This window comes from Melozone crissalis, unplaced genomic scaffold (assembly GCF_028551555.1).
Source record: "Melozone crissalis strain CALT ecotype California unplaced genomic scaffold, PUWL_Pcris_2 ptg000032l_1, whole genome shotgun sequence".
In the NCBI taxonomy this organism is placed as follows: Eukaryota; Metazoa; Chordata; class Aves; order Passeriformes; family Passerellidae; genus Melozone; species Melozone crissalis.
Genome location: NW_026535810.1, coordinates 2,681,556 through 2,700,688, shown reverse-complemented (window position 1 = coordinate 2,700,688; position 19,133 = coordinate 2,681,556). Strand labels below are relative to the sequence as shown.

Here is a 19,133-nt window from a genome sequence, read left to right as displayed (position 1 = left end):
GTTGGCTTCTCTTCTCGGAAAGGGGGAGTTAAAAAGGCAAATTTATTTCTTTGGATGGTTTTTGCAAAGCACTTTCTGGCTGTGTGAACACAGGAAATGTTGGGAAATTAACTTTTGGACAAGGAACAAGAATTTTTGTAAAACCAAGTAAGTGAAGATGGATAATTTAATAATTACACTTCGGTGTTCTTTTTTTCTAAATATTTAATTTGTTTGAAGTTTTAGGAAATCTTATCTCTGTTCTGGTGAGTCCATAAGACTGAAAACCTTTTCATTATTGATTTTTCTTAACCCTTCTCAAAGGTACTGTTACCAGGGCAGTGATATGGAATGATTCAGACAAACCTTTTTTGTTCTTTTATAATTGATATATTGACACAATAATGGTTGCAGAGAAATGTTGCAATACTAAATACTGTCTTTTTATCCCCATGAAATAACTTAAATGGGGAAAAAAAGTGAAATAGAAGACTTGTTTGCTTTTATAGACCCAAAAATACATATTGAAGTGAGCAGAAAAGTATTAAATCCTGCCATGTATGATGAGATTTAGTTTAGCAAAATTTTAAGCAGCAGAAATAAATTGCTGTGGATACCACCACCAGCAGAGCAGGACATTTTGCTTCACATTGGCTTCCAGAGTGGAACAGATTCTACAGAATCTGCTCAGTTCCCCTGCAGTGGTTTTTATAAAGACCTTTCTCATTGTGTGTCTAGTGGTGACAGGAAGGTCACTTTTGGTGGAGGAACTCATCTGCTTGTGCTTCCAAGTAAGTCTTCCAGGAAAAGCAGTGTTGCAGCATTTGTTTTCATTCAAAAATGGTGTTTTGTCACATCCCAGCTCCAGTGAGAGCCCGTTCTGTGCTGCTCCTGATGCAGAGCTGGATGCAGAAATGTTCTTGTGCTCTGCTCCAGGGATCTCCCAGATTTGTCTGGAATGATGAATTCAGATTCCTCCTTGAGCCTCACAGAATAAACAGACAGGATGGCTGCAAGTGTCTGATCAGTTCTGGGTGCTTTTTATAAAGGAGTTTGTATTCAAGTCCCCAGAGCTGGGTTTTCACTCCCAAGCCAATATCTGACTTTTTCAGGAGCTAGGACACATTTCCTACCCATTCACAGGTTTTGGCAGTGCTAGTTCAAGACTGCTGCATTGTTTGGGCAAGTTCAGCAATCAATATGTAATTGGAAGTCATTAGACTTCCAATCTGAAATTAAATTTAAATTAAAAGTCATCTCCTTCTACCAGGCTGAATGACTTTGTTGCCCATTGAATATCGGGGATCAAATGGGTACTTGGGAGGCAGATATACCTGAGAAACAGAAATCAATAAAGTAAAATGAACTTTCTTTTCACTTTGTAGAAAGAAATCAGAACAAACCTTTGCTCATATGAAAATCTCCAATTTGCAGTCAAAATTTAAATAAAATAAGTGGGGAAGAAAGGAAGAAAACCAATCCAGACAGCATTCCCAGTAAAATTTTTCTGTACAACTAACTGGCTGGTTCTGGGTTTTTTCCCATTTTGAACTGTGAAAGGCACAACTTCTTCTGTATAGGCAGGTCCTGTGGCTCACAGCATGCTTTTAGATTAGTTCAAACTTCAGAGATGACTTTTGTAGAGAACTCTCAGGCAGTGCAGCTGCAGGAGGGAGAAAGCAGATGTTTGGAAAGGGGACACAGTTGTGACAAGTGTAGACTGGTTAAGGAAGTAGGGTTTTTTCCTTTACCTTCCTACTCTGCCAGATATTTTGCAAATGTACTCAGTCCAAATTACTGTTCCATCATGCAGATTCAAATTCTTCTTCAATTGTGATGATCTCAAATGCTGCAGCAGTCTTACACCTGGTTTTGTTGCCAGTGTTCTGTAGAAATCAGACTAAATATCTTAGTAAGTCCCCATTCCTGACTTGTGACCAGAATGGCGTTTTCTGCCAGATTTTGCCTTGGATTCACAGGTGAGAAACTGTGGTTTTGCTGAATTCTGTGAGAAGCATTTCTCCTTTCCAAATGTCAGGAAATACTGAAGGAGGGGGGAATGCTGGTAATGAAAAGTGGTATGTAGAAAATGACAGGAGGAAACCCAAGGCTCACCCAAGTGAGAACCACAATATGTAGGTTAATTAATCTACAGATTTGATTTGATCCAGATTTTACTCAGGATGCAGTGAGTGATATGTGCCCTGATTGGGTGCAGAAAGGAGAACTATGTGGAGTTGCATTAATGAAATCTTCATTATTGCAATTCTGAAAACCTCCCATAAGCAATTCAACATGTGTGGAACAACTCAGGATATGCAAGGAAGAGCTGAAATGGGTATATCCATCACAGAAACCCGTTAGCAGGATGGTTAATTATCCAACTGCAAGGGCAAGTCCTCTTTCTCATCTTTATATTTCAGTGAGCAGATGTTTTCTGAATTCTTAGAGAGGAACAACGAATGTAGGCTCGCAGTTAGGCTGGAAATGTTTTCCTGTCTGGGTAGATTAGAGAATCGAAATATTTTATTGAGATGCCAAATATATGCCTAGATTTTCATTGCCAGGTTCAGTAAATTTGGGAGGGGATTATCTGAGTTCCCTCCTGTCCAGAAACCATCACAGAGCAGGAGTTTTCCTGGTTTGGGTGTATTTGCAGAACAGGAGGGGTTTTTGCAAAGGGATTGAGTGATGTGTGAATTCAGGAAGCAGCTTTGCAAAGCTGCAGTTTGGCAGAGGAACGAGGCTCAGTGTCAAACCAAGTAAGTGCATGACCTGAACAAGAGTGTTTTGAGAAGTATTGGAAAACCAGATGTTTGAAATCTGTAATATGTAGTTAACTTGGAGAGGAAGGGGAATCTCCTTCCATATCTGTGGCTCCTGGGGCTGAAATGAGAGTTTGGCTGGAATATTTAGTGGAAACGGAGCAGCAAGAAGAAGTCTGGGGTATTTTTGGTAAGGTCTGAGAGTTCATGGAGAGCTGTTATGAGAGGAGTCCTTCCAGCACTTTCTACAAACACAAAGGATGCAAGGACGAAATAATGTAAAATCATGTAAATCAGAGTGGAGTGCCAGACAGATGACAAATCTTTCACCAAACTACAGAGCTGTCTCAATTCTATAGCTGCTTGATGTTCATGGTATTCCTTGGTAGGTGGAGATACTGCAGACAGTGTAAAAGAATGATTTTCCTTGTGCTTTTCACATTTATCCCTTTTGAAGAGCACCACAAGGTCTCCTCATGTGTGGAATTACATGAGCAAGAAAGGAGAAGATAGTTCTTCAGAGAACTGACAAGTCTCTGTCCTATTAAAAAAAAAGTGATTTAATATGTGTTTACAGCTATAGAAAAGCCTGCAGAAGTTCTGCTAATGTGAAATAATGAGCCAGGTGTCCTTGCCAGATATTGTCCTCAGTCACATCTTACTCTGCAAAACCACTCATTTATTATTCAAAATAAATGGATAAATAAATCCATTATTTCAAAATAAATGGATTTTCAAATCTAGGATTTCTGTAGGGAGGGATCCCTAACAGGCGTTTTGCACATAGAGTTTTATTTTGGTGACAAATAGAGATAGAGTCTGCTGCCCTGCAAGCTGAAATGTGCAGAGGAACCTGGGGGTTTTTGTAAGGGAGTTTTTGGCTGTGTGTATTCAGGAAATGCAGGCAGAGTGACCTTTGGAAGTGGAACCAGGCTGCTGGTAAAGCCCAGTAAGTATCTCCTCAGTGAGGACACACTGCATTTTTAGGGTTTTTTTTTATCAGATCTTCCTTAGGATAAGGAAGGAAAAGCTTCTTTACAATTATTTCTTCAAAAAATCCATTATTTATTATTTATTTCTTGGATAAATGAATGCATTCTTTCAAATGAATGGATTTACAACTCTAGGATTTCTGTAGGGAGGGTCTTAATTGATTCTTGGCTATGACAAAGCCTCCCAAGATCAGGGCAATTAATCATTCTTAAACTGCAAAAAATATTGACACCAAACCTGTAAGGGGGCAGAGAAGAGACACCCCAGCCTTCATTTTTTGGGGATCTCTTACAGGCATTTTGCATATAGAGTTTTATTTTGGTTACAATAGAATCTGCTGCTCTGGAAGTTGTGCAGAGGTGCCTGGGGGTTTTTGTAAGGGAGTTTTTGGCTGTGTGAACTCAGGAGGTACAAACAGAGTGACCTTTGGAAGTGGAACCAGGCTGCTGGTAAAGCCCAGTAAGTATCTCCTCACTAAGGACACACTGCATTTTTAGGGTTTTTTTCCCCATCAGATCTTTCTTAGGATACAGTTGGAAAAGCTTCTTTACAATTCTTTCTTTAAAAAAATCCATGATTTATTATTTATTTCTTGGATAAAAGAATCCATTATTTCAAAAGAAATGGATTTTCAACTCTAGGATTTCTGTAGGGAGGCTCTTAATTGATTCCTGGCTATGACAAAGCCTCCCAAGGTCAGGGCAATTCATCATTCTTGACCTGTAAAAATATTGACAAAAAACCTTCAAGATGGCAGAGAAGAAGCACCCCAGCCTTCATTTTTTGGGGGATCTCTTACAGGTATTTTGCACATAGAGTTTTATTTTAGTGACAATGGAGTCTTCTGGAAGGTGAAATGTGCAGGGCAGCCTGGGGGTTTTTGTAAGGGAGTTTTTGGCTGTGTGTACTTAGGAAATGCAAACAGAGTGACCTTTGGAAGTGGAACCAGGCTGCTGGTAAAGCCCAGTAAGTATCTCCTCACCAAGAACTGCATTTTAGGTTTTTAACAGATAATCCTTAAGATATAGAGGGAGAAGCTTCTTTACAATTCTTTCTTTAAAAAAATCCATGATTTATTATTTATTTATTGGATAAATGAATCCATTATTTCAAAGTAAATGGATTTCCAACTCTAGAATTTCTGTAGAAATCTTAGTTGATTCCTGGCTATGACAAAGCTTCCTAAGATCAGGGCACTTCATAATTCCTAACCTGTAAAAATATTGACACAAAACCTGCAAGGGGGCAGAGAAGAAGCACCCCAGCCTTCATTTTTTGGGGTTCCCTAACAGGCATTTTGCACATATTGGTGACAACAGAGTCTGCTGCCCTGGCAGGTGAAATGTGCAGAGGAGCCTGGGGGTTTTTGTAAGGGAGCTTTTGGCTGTGTGTACTCAGGAAGTACAAACAGAGTGACCTTTGGAAGTGGAACCAGGCTGCTGGTAAAGCCCAGTAAGTATCACCAAGGACACACTGCATTTTTAGGGTTTTTATCAGATCTTCATTTGAATACAGAGGGAAAAGCTTCTTTACAATTCTTTCTTTACAAAATCCATGATTTATTATTTATTTATTGGATAAATAAGTCCATTCTTTCAAAAGAAAGGGATTTTCAACTCTAGGATTTCTGTAGGGAGGGATCCCTAACAGTCATTTTGCACATAGAGTTTTATTTTAGTGACAATGGAGTCTTCTGGAAGGTGAAATGTGCAGAGGAGCCTGGGGGTTTTTGTAAGGGAGTTTTTGGCTGTGTGTACTTAGGAAATGCAAACAGAGTGACCTTTGGAAGTGGAACCAGGCTGCTGGTAAAGCCCAGTAAGTATCTCCTCACCAAGAACTGCATTTTAGGTTTTTTATCAGATCATCTTTAAGATATAGAGGGAAAAGCTTCTTTACAATTCTTTCTTTACAAAATCCATTATTTATTATTTATTTATTGGATAAATAAATCCATTATCTCAAAATAAATGGATTTTCAGCTCTAGGATTGCTGTAGGGAGAGTCTTAATTGATTCCTATGTATGACAAAGCTTCCCAAGATCAGGGCACTGCATCATTCTTGGCCTGTAAAAATATTGACAAAAAACCTGCATGGGGACAGAGAAGAGACACCCCAGCCTTCATTTTTTGGGGACCTCATTTTGCACATAGAGTTTTATTTTGGTGACAACAGAGTCTGCTGGAAACAGAAATGTGCAGAGGAGCCTGGGGGTTTTTGTAAGGGAGTTTTTGGCTGTGTGTACTCAGGAAATGCAAACAGAGTGACCTTTGGAAGTGGAACCAGGCTGCTGGTAAAGCCCAGTAAGTATCTCCTCACTAAGGACACACTGCATTTTTAGGGGTTTTTTTTAATCAGATTTTCCTTAGGATTCAGAGGAAAAGCTTCTTTAAAATTCTTTCTTTAAAAAAAATCCATTATTTATTATTTATTTATTGGATTAATAAATCCATCATTTCAAACGAAATGGATTTTCAACTCTAGGATTTCTATAGGGAGGGTCTTAATTGATTCCTGGCTATGCCAAAGCTTCCCACAATCAGGGCAATTCTGAAGTTGGAAGTTTCTGTTTAATTTTTCTTTGCTTCTTTCCCTTACTGGATTTATTATCAACTAAACAAACAGGGAAAATTAGGAGCTTAGATTGTTTTTCTCTGGAAGTTTCTGTTTAATTTTTCTTTGCTTCTTTCCCTTACTGGATTTATTATCAACTAAACAAACAGGAAAAAATTGGGACCTTTGATTGGTTTTCTCTGGAAGTTTCTGTTTCATTTTTCTTTGCTGCTTTCTTTAATGGGTCTGGTCCCTTGCTTAGCTTCTGGCTGATCTGCCTGACTCCCTCTTTAGACCATGAGAAGTTTTAGAAACAGCTCTGTTATTTGTTTTAAAAAGTGGTGAAAATTTCATCCCCTTCTGAAATGTCAAACAGTTCTGGCTGTTAAAGGCTGAGGTTTTCTGCTTTACCATTTTTCTATACAAGTTGATTACTGTAGGATAACTGAGTCTTCCTGGAAACTCACCTTTGGGAGAGGCACAAAACTAATTCTGAAATCAGGTACATCTAAAAACAAATAGTCATTTCACATTATAAAGGCAAGGCTGAGATTCTCCTCTCTCCTAAACATTACAAAAATTATCCAAGAACTTCAACTACATTATGCTGATACGGTTTGGATTTCTCCTGCATTCAGAATGGTTTCTGTCTGTAGAGATCAGCTGGGAAAACATCCTGATTTAGATTTAAATGGATGTGACAAGGGTGGAATCTGTTTTCCCCTTGGTCTCTTTTGGAAAACACACACATTTGTGGGGACCCAAAGCTGTGTGTGGTTTTTGTCAGCGAGTGTGTCACTGTGTGAATTCAGGATCTGGCTGGAAAGTGACCTTTGGCAGTGGGACACAGCTGGTAGTGAAACCAGGTAGGTGGAAAACCTGAGGGGAATTATGGATAGGAAAGCCTAATTCCTCTTTCCAGGAAAGCATTGAAACAGCCATTTTAAATGGAATTAAAATTCCATTGTTCTTTCCTTCTAAGAGCAACTGAAGGTCAGAGCTTGACCTTGCACCAGAGGGGGAAAAAAATCATTATGAGACTAAAAATCTACTTGTGGGGCTGGATTTTCGTGTGCCACTGAGAGCTGTGTCATTTTTGAGTAATTTTATTCACTACAGCCTGTTCCCAGGAACCTCCCAGACCTGCAGACCTCTCCCTGTCCTTTTATTTCCATTTTCCAGAACCCAGGCAAGGTCCTCATTAATTCCCAGAGGCTACAATTCCTTCTCTGCTGGAAAAACTGTCTTAGCTTTTGCTCTTGTCTCCTACTTCTGGCTGCAGAGAGGTTTCCATCCAGGTTTGCACTCCTTGACCAAAACAAAAACAAAAAACCCAAAAAAAACCAAAAAAAGACCCCCAAAAAAACAAACAAACAAAAAAATCAACCAAAAAACCCCCCAGAAAACCCAACCAGAACAAAAACAACAACAACAACAAAAAATTAGGCTGTAATGGAAAGGGGAATTTTTTGTTGGGGAAATCAAAAAATGTGTTTTGTGCAGGAAGGTTCAGGAGGAGATATTTGTTTTTAATGCTGATTTAATGTTGAAGGAGGAATTTTTCTGTGGGGTTTCTTAGCCTGAAAAAAGAAGAAAATTTTCAGTCAGTGCCAACTCTGTCCAAACTGAATGAGGCCATAAACTAGGAGAAATATTTACAAGAAATGTAGTTAAAATTGCCTAGGAGTTTTGTTGGATAGACTAAGTTAAAAAAAAAAAAAAAGTCAAGTTGGACCTAACTTGGTCCTGGAGGAAAAAAAGGGTTTTTGTTGTGAAGGCAAACACTGTGTGAATAACTACGGAAACAAAATCACCTTTGAACGTGGAGTGCAGCTGAGAGTAAAACCAAGTAAGGTTTAAACCAGTTTTTGCTCAATATTGTAGATAGAAAAAAGATGCAAAAAGTCCTACTAGTGATATGAGCTTGTCATTGTTGTTGCTAGAAATTGAGGGATGGGACTATTTTTAAGTTAAGAATTATTTGTTGCTTAGATAAACATTTATCTTAGAGGCTGTGAGATTTTAGAGGAGTAAGTATTTGTGATTACTCTTGAATATAACCAAGTTTCTTCATTACAAGGTAATATAGAACTTTCTAAACTCATACACAGTTGCTGCAGAATTTATTTTACTTTTCTGACCTATTACTTTTGCTTGCTTCTGTTGCACTGCAGACACTTTTATTTAATGGGCTTCTAACTCACATGCACACCTTGGCTTCTATTCTAAACTCTGAGTTTACTTTATAAAATTACATTACAATACTATAGACTCTTCACTATTTTACTCAATACAGTTTATCACTTATTTAAGGCATATTCTCATCTACAACTATAGAAATATAAATTTATTATTTTTCTGCTTAGTATCTGTATATTGTATTTCTCTATCAATCTAAGCTTCTTCTAAGGCTGCAGATCAAATCCTTCAGGGTCTGTGGATGTTTCTATTTTTCTGATTCCCACATGAGCTAAAGAGAAGTTCACTAGAGAATGTCCTCAATTGCCCTGTCAGTGATCTGTCCTTCCTTTCAGATACCCAGCGTGGGCTCCTGGCCACATTTTGTGCCATGGCCATGCCAGCAGGGGTTGATTTGCTCTCTCAGCTTGTGGAAGAGCTGAAAACTGCTGTGTGAGCTGTGGCACAAGCTCACATTGGCAGAGGGACACAGATTCCAGTTTCAGCTGAGAAGTGCACCAGTTTATTGTTAACTCCTTCCATGTGGGTCAAAACTGCCCCATGTCCAGTGATATTTTCAGGATATCCTTCCTGGGATGGAGGTTTTTCAGTTATGGGGTTACATGTCATATTCTTCTCTTTTCCTCTTCCTCTTTCTCTTCTCTTTTCTATTCTCTCTTCTCTTTTCTCTCTCCTTCTTCTCCTTCTCCTCCTTCTCCTCCTTCTCCTCCTTCTTCTCCTTCTTCTCCTTCTTCTCCTTCTTCTCCTTCTTCTCCTTCTTCTCCTTCTCCTCCTTCTCCTCCTTCTCCTCCTTCTTCTCCTTCTTCTCCTTCTTCTCCTTCTTCTCCTTCTTCTCCTTCTTCTCCTTCTTCTCCTTCTTCTCCTTCTTCTCCTTCTTCTCCTTCTTCTCCTTCTTCTCCTTCTTCTCCTTCTCCTTCTCCTTCTCCTTCTCCTACTCCTTCTCCTTCTCCTTCTCTTTTCCCTTCTCTTTTCCTTTCTTTCTCTTCTTCTCCATTGGATTTCCAGCCAGGATTTGCATCCACAAATCCAAGAGTTCAGAGCATCCAGCCCTATCTGCTGGGTGCCCAGTGCTGCCAGGGGCTGGGGAAGGTTTTTGTTAGGGCAGGAAATGCTGTGTGAATTCGGCATCAGGAGGTTATGCTCCTACATTTGGCTCTGGAACCAGACTCACTGTCAGGGCAAGTAAGTCCAGCACTGCTGCTCTGCTTTCTGTGCTTTCTGCTGGGTTTCAGTTCATTCTTGGGGGCAGAGAGCAGCAGCCTGGCTGGAGCTTTGGCCATCTCTGGGTGTCCCTGGCCAGGAGTGACATTTCCTTCAGGAACAGTCCAAACCAAGGCTCCTTGCTGTTCCTGTGACTGTGGTATGCACACAGTGGCCAGTGCAGCCATTCAGCTGCCATTTCATTGACTGCAGGGGATGCAGGGCAATCTCTGAGATGGAAACCTGCAGGAGATGCCCACTCCTTTAGATTTGGGGAAGGTTTTTGTTAGGGCAGGAAATGCTGTGTGAATACAGGCTTCACCAAGCTGACCTTTGGCTCAGGGACCAGGCTCTCCATCCAGCCCAGTGAGTGTTCAGCTGCCTAAACAAAGCAAAAGATCCCATTTTCAGAAGGGTTTAAACTGTTTTTATTATAGCCTGCATGCTTTATATACTCTTACAAAGCTCATAAGTTTGAACTTTACTCCTTGTTCACCAGAGACGAAGTGCTCATTGGAATAGGCAGTTGCAGGTTTCTCTTATTTCTCCTTCTTTCTTTCTTGGTTTCTTGCGTTCTGTGTCTCTGTCTTGGTTTTCCTTCCTTGGTAGGAAATTCTTCCAGCGGTAAACATGGATCCTCTTATCAAACTTCACTCTGGCTCACAGAAGTCAGAGTGAAAGCTCTTCCCCATTCCTGCTCCTCTGCACCTTCAGATCATGCAGAGCACTCAGGGCTGTGGGACAGAGCCAGGGAGGATTTGTGTTTGCCCAGCTCTGGCAGGGCTGGGCAGAGCCTGGGGCAGAGCTGCTGCTCTCAGGAGGCTCCTGGGGCTTTTTGTTAGGGCAGGAAATGCTGTGTGAGCTCAGGCTATGCCTCTGGCAAGCTGACCTTTGGCTCAGGGACCAGGCTCTCCATCCAGCCCAGTGAGTGCTCAGCTCTTTGTGTGTCCTTTGTCCAAAGCCCTGCAGTGTCCCCTGCACAGTGTCCCACACATCCTTGCTGTGTCTGAGGCACCTTTGTTAGGGCAGGGAGATTCCAGCTGCCATTTCATTGACTGCAGGGCATGCAGGGCAGGCTCTGGGATGGGAACCTGCAGGAGATGCCCACTGCTTTAGATTTGGGGAAGGTTTTTGTTAGGGCAGGAAATGCTGTGTGAATTCAGGATCTGGCTATGGCAAGCTGACCTTTGGCTCAGGGACCAGACTCTCCATCCAGCCCAGTGAGTGCTCAGCTCTCCTGTGCCTCCTCTCTCCCAAACCCTTCCCTGTCCCCGGGGGCTCCCTGTGGGCTCTGCTGCTGTGTGAATGACAGAGCAGATGGGCAGCAGAGCACAGAGGCTCCTTCATTCACTGCTGCTGCTGGGAACCCTCAGCAGAGGCTCTGAGATGCTGGGAGTGCACAGAAACTGCCCCTGCACAGGGAGCTGCACTGGGAACAAGGGCTCAGGAGTGGATTTTCCCTTCTCCTGGGTACCAGCAGTGCCTCTGAGCCTGTTCAGTCTGACAGCTGTGCCAGGGCTTTGTCCAAAGGCATTTGAGGGCTGACAGGGACATTTTGTTATTTTTTGGGTCCAAAATGATGCTCTGCAGACAAAGTGCTGTGGAGAGGGAGCTGTATTTAAATGGGATCCCACAGACAACCTGTGACTGGGGAAACTGTGGTGAAATCTTAAATATAGTTTCTTGAGTGTTGGAAAATGTCCTGGATACTTTATGCTCTGAATCTGTGCAAGGGATTGGACAAAGGTAGAGGAAAAACATTTTGCTTTCTATACCTTAAATACTTGGAAATTGAACTTCCTTTTTTTAGGGTTTTGCTGGATTTTTAGTTCTTTTCTTAATGCCTGGGGCACTCAATATTTGTGGGTGTGAATGCTGCCCTCCAGCGTGGTTTTTTTTTGGCTCCTTTCTCACTGTGTGAACGATGCCTACAAAGTCACCTTTGGCAAAGGGACAAAGCTGCTTGTGAAACCAAGTAAGAAATGGGTTTACCTGGATTTCCCTCATTTATGGTGCGTATCGGGTTTGACCATCAGAAGGGCTGACTGGGATAATTTGAGATTTAGGTGAGCAGGGACATTTTTCAATATATAGTCTCAATTGTGAGACTATAATATAGATAAGAAATAATAAACATCTAAGTCCAAACAAGAAAAACCATCTCACACATTTCATTTAGGCGAGAAAGGGACATTTTCTGATTTAAGAATCGGTGATTGAGGTCAATTTGTGATTGAGGTGAGACAGGGACAATTGGAGCTCTGGCTGAGCCTGGAGTGTGGGGCAGGCTGGCCCAGCTCAGCAATTGCTGCTTTCCCTTCCTTTCTCTGCGTCATTCACCTCTGCTGGGAGAGCCAAAATGTGCCTGGCAGGGCCGGGCAGAGCCTGGGGCAGAGCTGCTGCTCTCAGGAGGCTCCTGGGGCTTTTTGTTAGGGCAGGAAATGCTGTGTGAATTCAGGATCAGGAGCTTTTTTCCCTACCTTTGGCTCTGGAACCAGACTCACTGTCAGGCCAAGTAAGTCCAGCACTGCTGCTCTGCTTTCTGTGCTTTCTGCTGGGTTGGAGCTCATTCATTGGGATTTTTAGAGGAGCAAGTATTTGGCTGAGTAGTCCCAAGAGTAGTCCCAAGATTCTTTGTTACAAGGTAATATGGAACTTTCTAAACTTATTTTCTGTTGCCACAGAATTTCTTTTACTTTTCTAACCTATTAAGTTTACTTGCTAAAACAGCAACCTGGTTGGTCTTTGGCCATCTCTGGGTATCCTGGGCAGGGGTGACTTTGATTTCAGGGCGTGTCCAAACCAAGGCTCCTTGTTCTGCGTGTGACATTGGGATGATTTTGGGATGCACACAGTGGTCACTGCAGCCCAGGGAGGCACAGGAGCCAGGGCAAGGCTCTGTGTCCCCTCTGCTGCCCCTGTGAGCCAGGCCTTGGCTGGGCAGAGCCTGGGGCAGAGCTGCTGCTCTCACGAGGCTCCTGGAGGTTTTTGTTATAGCAGGAAATGCTGTGTGAATTCAGGCTACACCAAGCTGACCTTTGGCTCAGGGACCAGGCTCTCCATCCAGCCCAGTGAGTGCTCAGCTCTCTGTGTGTCCTTTGTCCAAAGCCCTGCAGTGTCCCCTGCACAGTGTCCCACACATCCTTGCTGGGTCTGAGGCACCTTTGTTAGGGCAGGGAGATTCCAGCTGCCATTTCATTGACTGCAGGGGCTGCAGGGCAGGCTCTGGGATGGGAACCTGCAGGAGATGCCCACTGCTTTAGATCTGGGGAAGGTTTTTGTTAGGGCAGGAAATGCTGTGTGACTTCAGGCAACAACAAGCTGACCTTTGGCTCAGGGACCAGACTCTCCATCCAGCCCAGTGAGTGCTCACCTGACAAAACAAAGAAACAAATTCCATTTTCAGAGGGGTTGGAACACTTTTTATTATAGCCTGGATGCTTTTTATACATTCTTACAAAGCTCAGAAATTTAAACTTTATTCCTTGGTCACCAGAGGCAAACAAAGTGCTCATTAGAATAGCCAGTTGCAGGTTTCTCTTATTTATTCTTCTTTCTTTTGTGGTTTCTATATCAATGATACTGGTAGAAAATTCTTTCAGAGGTAAACATGGATCCTCTTCTCAAACTCCTCCCAGGCTCACAGAATTCACTATAAACCTCTTTCTAATTGCTGCTCCTCTGCACCTTCAGCTCATGCAGAGCACTCAGGGCTGTGGGACAGAGCCAGGGAGGATTTGTGTTTGCCCAGCTCTGGCAGGGCTGGGCAGAGCCTGGGGCAGAGCTGCTGCTCTCAGGAGTCTCCTGGGCCTTTTTGTTAGGGCAGGAAATGCTGTGTGAATTCAGGAACGGGAGCTTTTTTCCCTACCTTTGGCTCTGGAACCAGACTCACGGTCAGGCCAAGTAAGTCCAGCACTGCTGCTCTGCTTTCTGTGCTTTCTGCTGGATTGGAGCTCCTTCATCGGAATTTTTAGAGGAGCAAGTACTCGGCTGTAGTTCAAGAGTAGTCCCAAGTTTCTTTGTTACAAGGTAATATAAAACTTTCTAAACTTATTTTCTATTGCCACATAATTTCTTTTACTTTTCTAACCTATTAAGTTTACTTGCTAAAACAGCATCCTGGTTGGTCTTTGGCCATCTCTGGGTGTCCCTGGGCAGGGGTGACTTTGCTTTCAAGGACTGTCCAAACAAAGGGTCCTTGTTCTGCCTGAGACTGTGGGATGCACATCGTGGCCACTGCATCCATTCAGCTGCCATTTCATTTAGTGCAGGTGCTGCAGGGCAGTTTCTGAGATGGTAACCTACAGGAGATGCCCAATCCTTTAGATATGGCGAAGGTTTTTGTTAGGGCAGGAAATGCTGTGTGAATACAGGCTTCACCAAGCTGACCTTTGGCTCAGGGACCAGACTCTCCATCCAGCCCAGTGAGTGCTCAGCTGCCTAAACAAAGCAACACTCTCCATTTTCAGAAGGGTTTAAACCGTTTTCATTATAGCCTGCATGCTTTTTGTTCATTCTTACAAAGCTCACAAGTTTGCACTTTACTCATTGGTCACCAGAGACAAAGTACTCATTGGAATAGGCAGTTGCAGGTTTCTCTTACTTATCCTGCTTTCTTTCTTGGTTTCCTTTGTTTTGTGTCTGTGTCTCGGTTTTCCTACCTTGGTAGGAAATTCTTTCAGGGGTAAACATGGATCCTCTTCTCAAATTCCTCTCTGGCTCACAGAAGTCACTGGGAAAGCTCTTCCCCATTCCTGCTCCTCTGCACCTTCAGGCCAACTAAGTCCAGCACTGCTGCTCTGCTTTCTGTGCTTTCTGCTGGGTTTCAGCTCCTCCTTGGGGGTCTGAGAGCAGCAGCCTGGCTGGAGCTTTGGCCATCTCTGTGTGTCCCTGGCCAGGGGTGACTTTGCTCTCAGGGACTGTCCAAACCAAGGCTCATTGCTCTGTCTCTGACTTTGGGATGCACACAGTGGCCACTGCAGCCCAGGGAGGCACAGGAGCCAGGGCAAGGCTCTGTGTCCCCTCTGCTGCCCCTTTGAGCAATGCCATGGCTGGGCAAAGCCTGAGGGAGAGGTGCAGCTCTGAGGAAGCTTCTAGGGCTTTTTGTTATAGCAGGAAATGCTGTGTGAGAACAGCTACACCAAGCTGACCTTTGGCTCAGGGACCAGACTCTCCATCCAGCCCAGTGAGTGCTCAGCTGCCTAAACAAAGCATCACTCTCCATTTTCAGAAGGTTTTAAATTGTTTTTATTATGGCTTGCATGCTTTTTATATATTCTTGCAAAGCTCAAAGGTTTATTGTTCACCAGAGACAAAGTGCTCATTGGAATAGGGAGTTGCATGTTTCTCTTATTTCTCCTTCTTTCTTTCTTGGTTTCTTGTGTTCTGTGTCTCTGTCTTGGTTATCCTACCTTGGTATGGAATTCTTTCAGGGGTACACATGGATCCTCTTCTCAAACTCCTCTCTGGCTCACAGAAGTCCCTGTGAAACCTTTTCCCCATTCCTGCTCCTCTGCACCTTCAGCTCATGCAGAGCACTCAGGGCGGTGGGACAGAGCCAGGGAGGATTTGTGTTTGCCCAGCTCTGGCAGGGCAGGGCAGAGCCTGGAGCAGAGCTGCTGCTCTCAGGAGGCTCCTGGGCCTTTTTGTTAGGGCAGGAAATGCTGTGTGAATGCAGGCTATGGCAACACCAAGCTGACCTTTGGCTCAGGGACCAGGCTCTCCATCCAGCCCAGTGAGTGCTCAGCTCTCCTGTGCCTCCTCTCTCCGAAACCCTTCCCTGTCCCCAGGGGCTCCCTGTGGGCTCTGCTGCTGTGTGAATGACAGAGCAGATGGGCAGCAGAGCACAGAGGCTCCTTCATTCACTGCTGCTGCTGGGAACCTTCAGCAGAGGCTCTGAGATGCTGGGAATGCACAGAAACTGCCCCTGCACAGGGAGCTGCACTGGGAACAAGGGCTCAGGAGTGGATTTTCCCTTCTCCTGGGTACCAGCAGTGCCTCTGAGCCTGTTCAGTCTGACAGCTGTGCCAGGGCTTTGTCCAAAGGCATTTGAGGGCTGACAGGGACATTTTGTGATTGAGTGTTTCCAAAATTATGCTGTGCCGACAAAGTGCTGTGGAGAGGGAGCTGTACTTTCAATGGGATCCCACAGACAGCCTGTGCAGGGGAAACTGGGGGGGTGAAATCTTAAATGTAGTTTTTCTGAGTGTTGGAAAATGTCCTGGATACTTTATGGTTTGAATCTGTGCAAGGGATTGCCCAAATCTGGAGGAAAAACAGTAGGCATTCTGTGCTTTAAAACCTGGAGAATTTACCTGTCTACTCTTTGGGGTTTGTTTTTGTAAATCCAAGGGTTCAGGAGTGGATTTTCCCTTCTCCTGGGTACCAGCAGTGCCTCTGAGCCTGTTCAGTCTGACAGCTGTGCCAGGGATTTGTCCAAAGGCATTTGAGGGCTGACAGGGACATTTTGTGATTTAGTCTGTCCTGAATGATGCTGTGCAGAGAAATCTCCCCTTTCCCTGTGGAAAGGGAACTGTGCTTCTAGTGTGATCCCACAGACAGCCTGTGGCTGGGGAAACTGGGGTGAAATGTTCAATGTAGTTTCTCTGAGTGTTGGAAAATGTCCTGGAAAATTCATGCTTTGAATCTCTGCAAGGGACTGCACAAACACAGAGGAAAAACTATTTTCTTTCTATGCTTTAAAACCTGGGGAATTGAACTTCCTTTTTTTTTAGGATTTTGCTGCATTTTTGGTTCTTTTCTCAATGCCTTGGGCACTCAATATTTGTGGGTTTGTCTGCTGCTCTCCAGGGTGGTTTTTGTTGGTTCCTTTTTCACTGTGTGAACGATGCCAACAAAGTCGCCTTTGGCAAAGGGACAAAGCTGCTTGTGAAGCCAAGTAAGAAACTGGTTTATCTGGATTTCCCTCGTTTACGGTGGGCTTAGGGTTTGAGCAGCAGAAGGGCTGACAGGGACATTTTGTGATTGAGGTGAGCAGGGACAATTTGAGATTTAGGTGAGACAGGGACATTTTTCAATTTATAGTCTCAATTGTGAGACTATAATATAGATAAGTACTAATAAACATCTATGTCCTAACAAGAAAAACCATCTCACACATTTAATTTAGCTGAGACAGGGATATTTTCTGATTTAAGAATCGGTGATTTAGGTGAGAAATGGACAATTTGTGATTGAGGTGAGACAGGGACACTTTGTGCTCTGGCTGAGCCTGGAGTGTGGGGCAGGATGGCCCAGCCCAGCAATTGCTGCTTTCCCTTCCTTTCTCTGCTTCACTCCCCTCTGCTGGGAGAGCCAAAATGTGCCTGGCAGGGCCGGGCAGAGCCTGGGGCAGAGCTGCTGCTCTCAGGAGGCTCCTGGGGCTTTTTGTTAGGGCAGGAAATGCTGTGTGAATTCAGGAACAGGAGTTTATGTCCCTACCTTTGGCTCTGGAACCAGACTCACTGTCAGGCCAAGTAAGTTCAGCACTGCTGCTCTGCTTTCTGTGTGTTCTGCTGGGTTGGTGCTCATTCCTTGCGATTTTACGATGAGCAAGTATTTGGCTGTAGTTCAAGAGTAGTCCCAACTTTCTTTGTTACAAGGTAATATAGAACTTTCTAAACTTATTTTCTGTTGCCACAGAATTTATTTTACTTTTCTAGCCTGTTACTTTTACTTGCTAAACAGCAACCTGCTTGGTCTTTGGCCATCTCTGGGTGTCCCTGGCCAGGGGTGACTGATTTCAGGGAGTGTCCAAACCAAGGCTCCTTGTTCTGCCTGTAATTGTGGAAAGATTTGGGATGATTTTGGGATGCACACAGTGGCCACTGCAGCCATTCAGGTGCCATTTCATTGACTGCAGGTGCTTCAGGGCAGGCTCTGAGATGGGAACCTGCAGGAGATGCCCACTCCTTTAGATTTGGGGAAGGTTTTTGTTAGGGCAGGAAATGCTGTGTGAATTTGGTTCTGGCTACAACAAGCTGACCTTTGGCTCAGGGACCAGGCTCTCCATCCAGCCCAGTGAGTGCTCAGCTCTCCTGTGCCTCCTCTCTCCGAAACCCTTCCCTGTCCCCTGGGGCTCCCTGTGGGCTCTGCTGCTGTGTGAATGACAGAGCAGATGGGCAGCAGAGCACAGAGGCTCCTTCATTCACTGCTGCTGCTGGGAACCCTCAGCAGAGGCTCTGAGATGCTGGGAATGCACAGAAACTGCCCCTGCACAGGGAGCTGCACTGGGAACAAGGATTCAGGAGTGGATTTTCCCTTCTCCTGGGTACCAGCAGTGCCTCTGAGCCTGTTCAGTCTGACAGCTGTGCCAGGGCTTTGTCCAAAGGCATTTGGGGGCTGACAGGGACATTTTGTGATTTAGTCTGTCCTGAATGATGCTGTGCAGAGAAATCACCCCTTTCCCTTTGGAAAGGGAGCTGTGCTCTAAGTGGGATCCCACAGACAGCCAGTGGCTGGGGAAACTGGGGTGAAATGTTCAATGTAGTTTCTCTGAGTGTTGGGAAATGTCCTGGATAATTCATGTTCTGAATCTGTGCAAGGGATTGCACAAACCCAGAGGAACAACAATTGGGTTTCTATGCTTTAAATCCTGGGAAATCTTCTTTTTTTTAGAGTTTTGCTATATTTTTGGGTTTTTTCCCAATGCCTTAGGCACTCAATAGTTGTGGGTTTGACTGCTGCCCTCCAGCGTGATTTTTGTTTGCTCCTTTCTCACTGTGTGAACAATGCCTACAAAGTCACCTTTGGCAAAGGGACAAAGCTGCTTGTGAAGCCAAGTAAGAAACTGGTTTATCTGGATTTCCCTCATTTATGGTGGGCTTAGGGTTTGAGCAGCAGAAGGGCTGACAGGGACATTTTGTGATTGAGGTGAGCGGGGACAATTTGAGATTTAGGTGAGACAGGGACATTTTTCAATATATAGTCTCAATTGTGAGACTATAAAATAGATAAGAACAGATAAACATCTAAGTCCAAACAAGAAAAACCATCTGACACATTTAATGTAGCTGAGACTGTGATATTTTTTGATTTAAGAATTGGTGATTGAGGTGAGACAGGGACATTTTGTTCTCTGGCTGAGCCTGGATTGAGGGGCAGGCTGGCCCAGCTCAGCAATTGCGGCTTTCCTTTCCTTTCCTTTCCTTTCCTTTCACTGCTTCATTCACCTCTGCTGGGAGAGCCAAAATGTGCCTGGCAGGGCTGGGCAGAGCCTGGGGCAGAGCTGCTGCTCTCAGGAGGCTCCTGGGGATTTTTGTTAGGGCAGGAAATGCTGTGTGAATTCAGGCTTCAACAAGCTGACCTTTGGCTCAGGGACCAGGCTCTCCATCCAGCCCAGTGAGTGCTCAGCTCTCCTGTGCCTCCTCTCTCCCAAACCCTTCCCTGTCCCCGGGGGCTCCCTGTGGGCTCTGCTGCTGTGTGAATGACAGAGCAGATGGGCAGCA

The 19,133-nt window shown here is 44.1% G+C and overlaps 1 protein-coding gene across 1 annotated transcript in view; it reads left to right on the top strand.

Annotated features, from left to right (window-relative positions):
- LOC128940156 (M1-specific T cell receptor alpha chain-like) overlaps positions 1–19,133 on the top strand; it is a 272,849-nt gene that overhangs the window by 228,450 nt on the left and 25,266 nt on the right. The window contains exon 3 of the mRNA XM_054281462.1: positions 10,826–10,907. Within this exon, the coding sequence (XP_054137437.1) occupies positions 10,826–10,907 (82 nt within the window). The remainder of the gene's footprint in view (positions 1–10,825; positions 10,908–19,133) is intronic.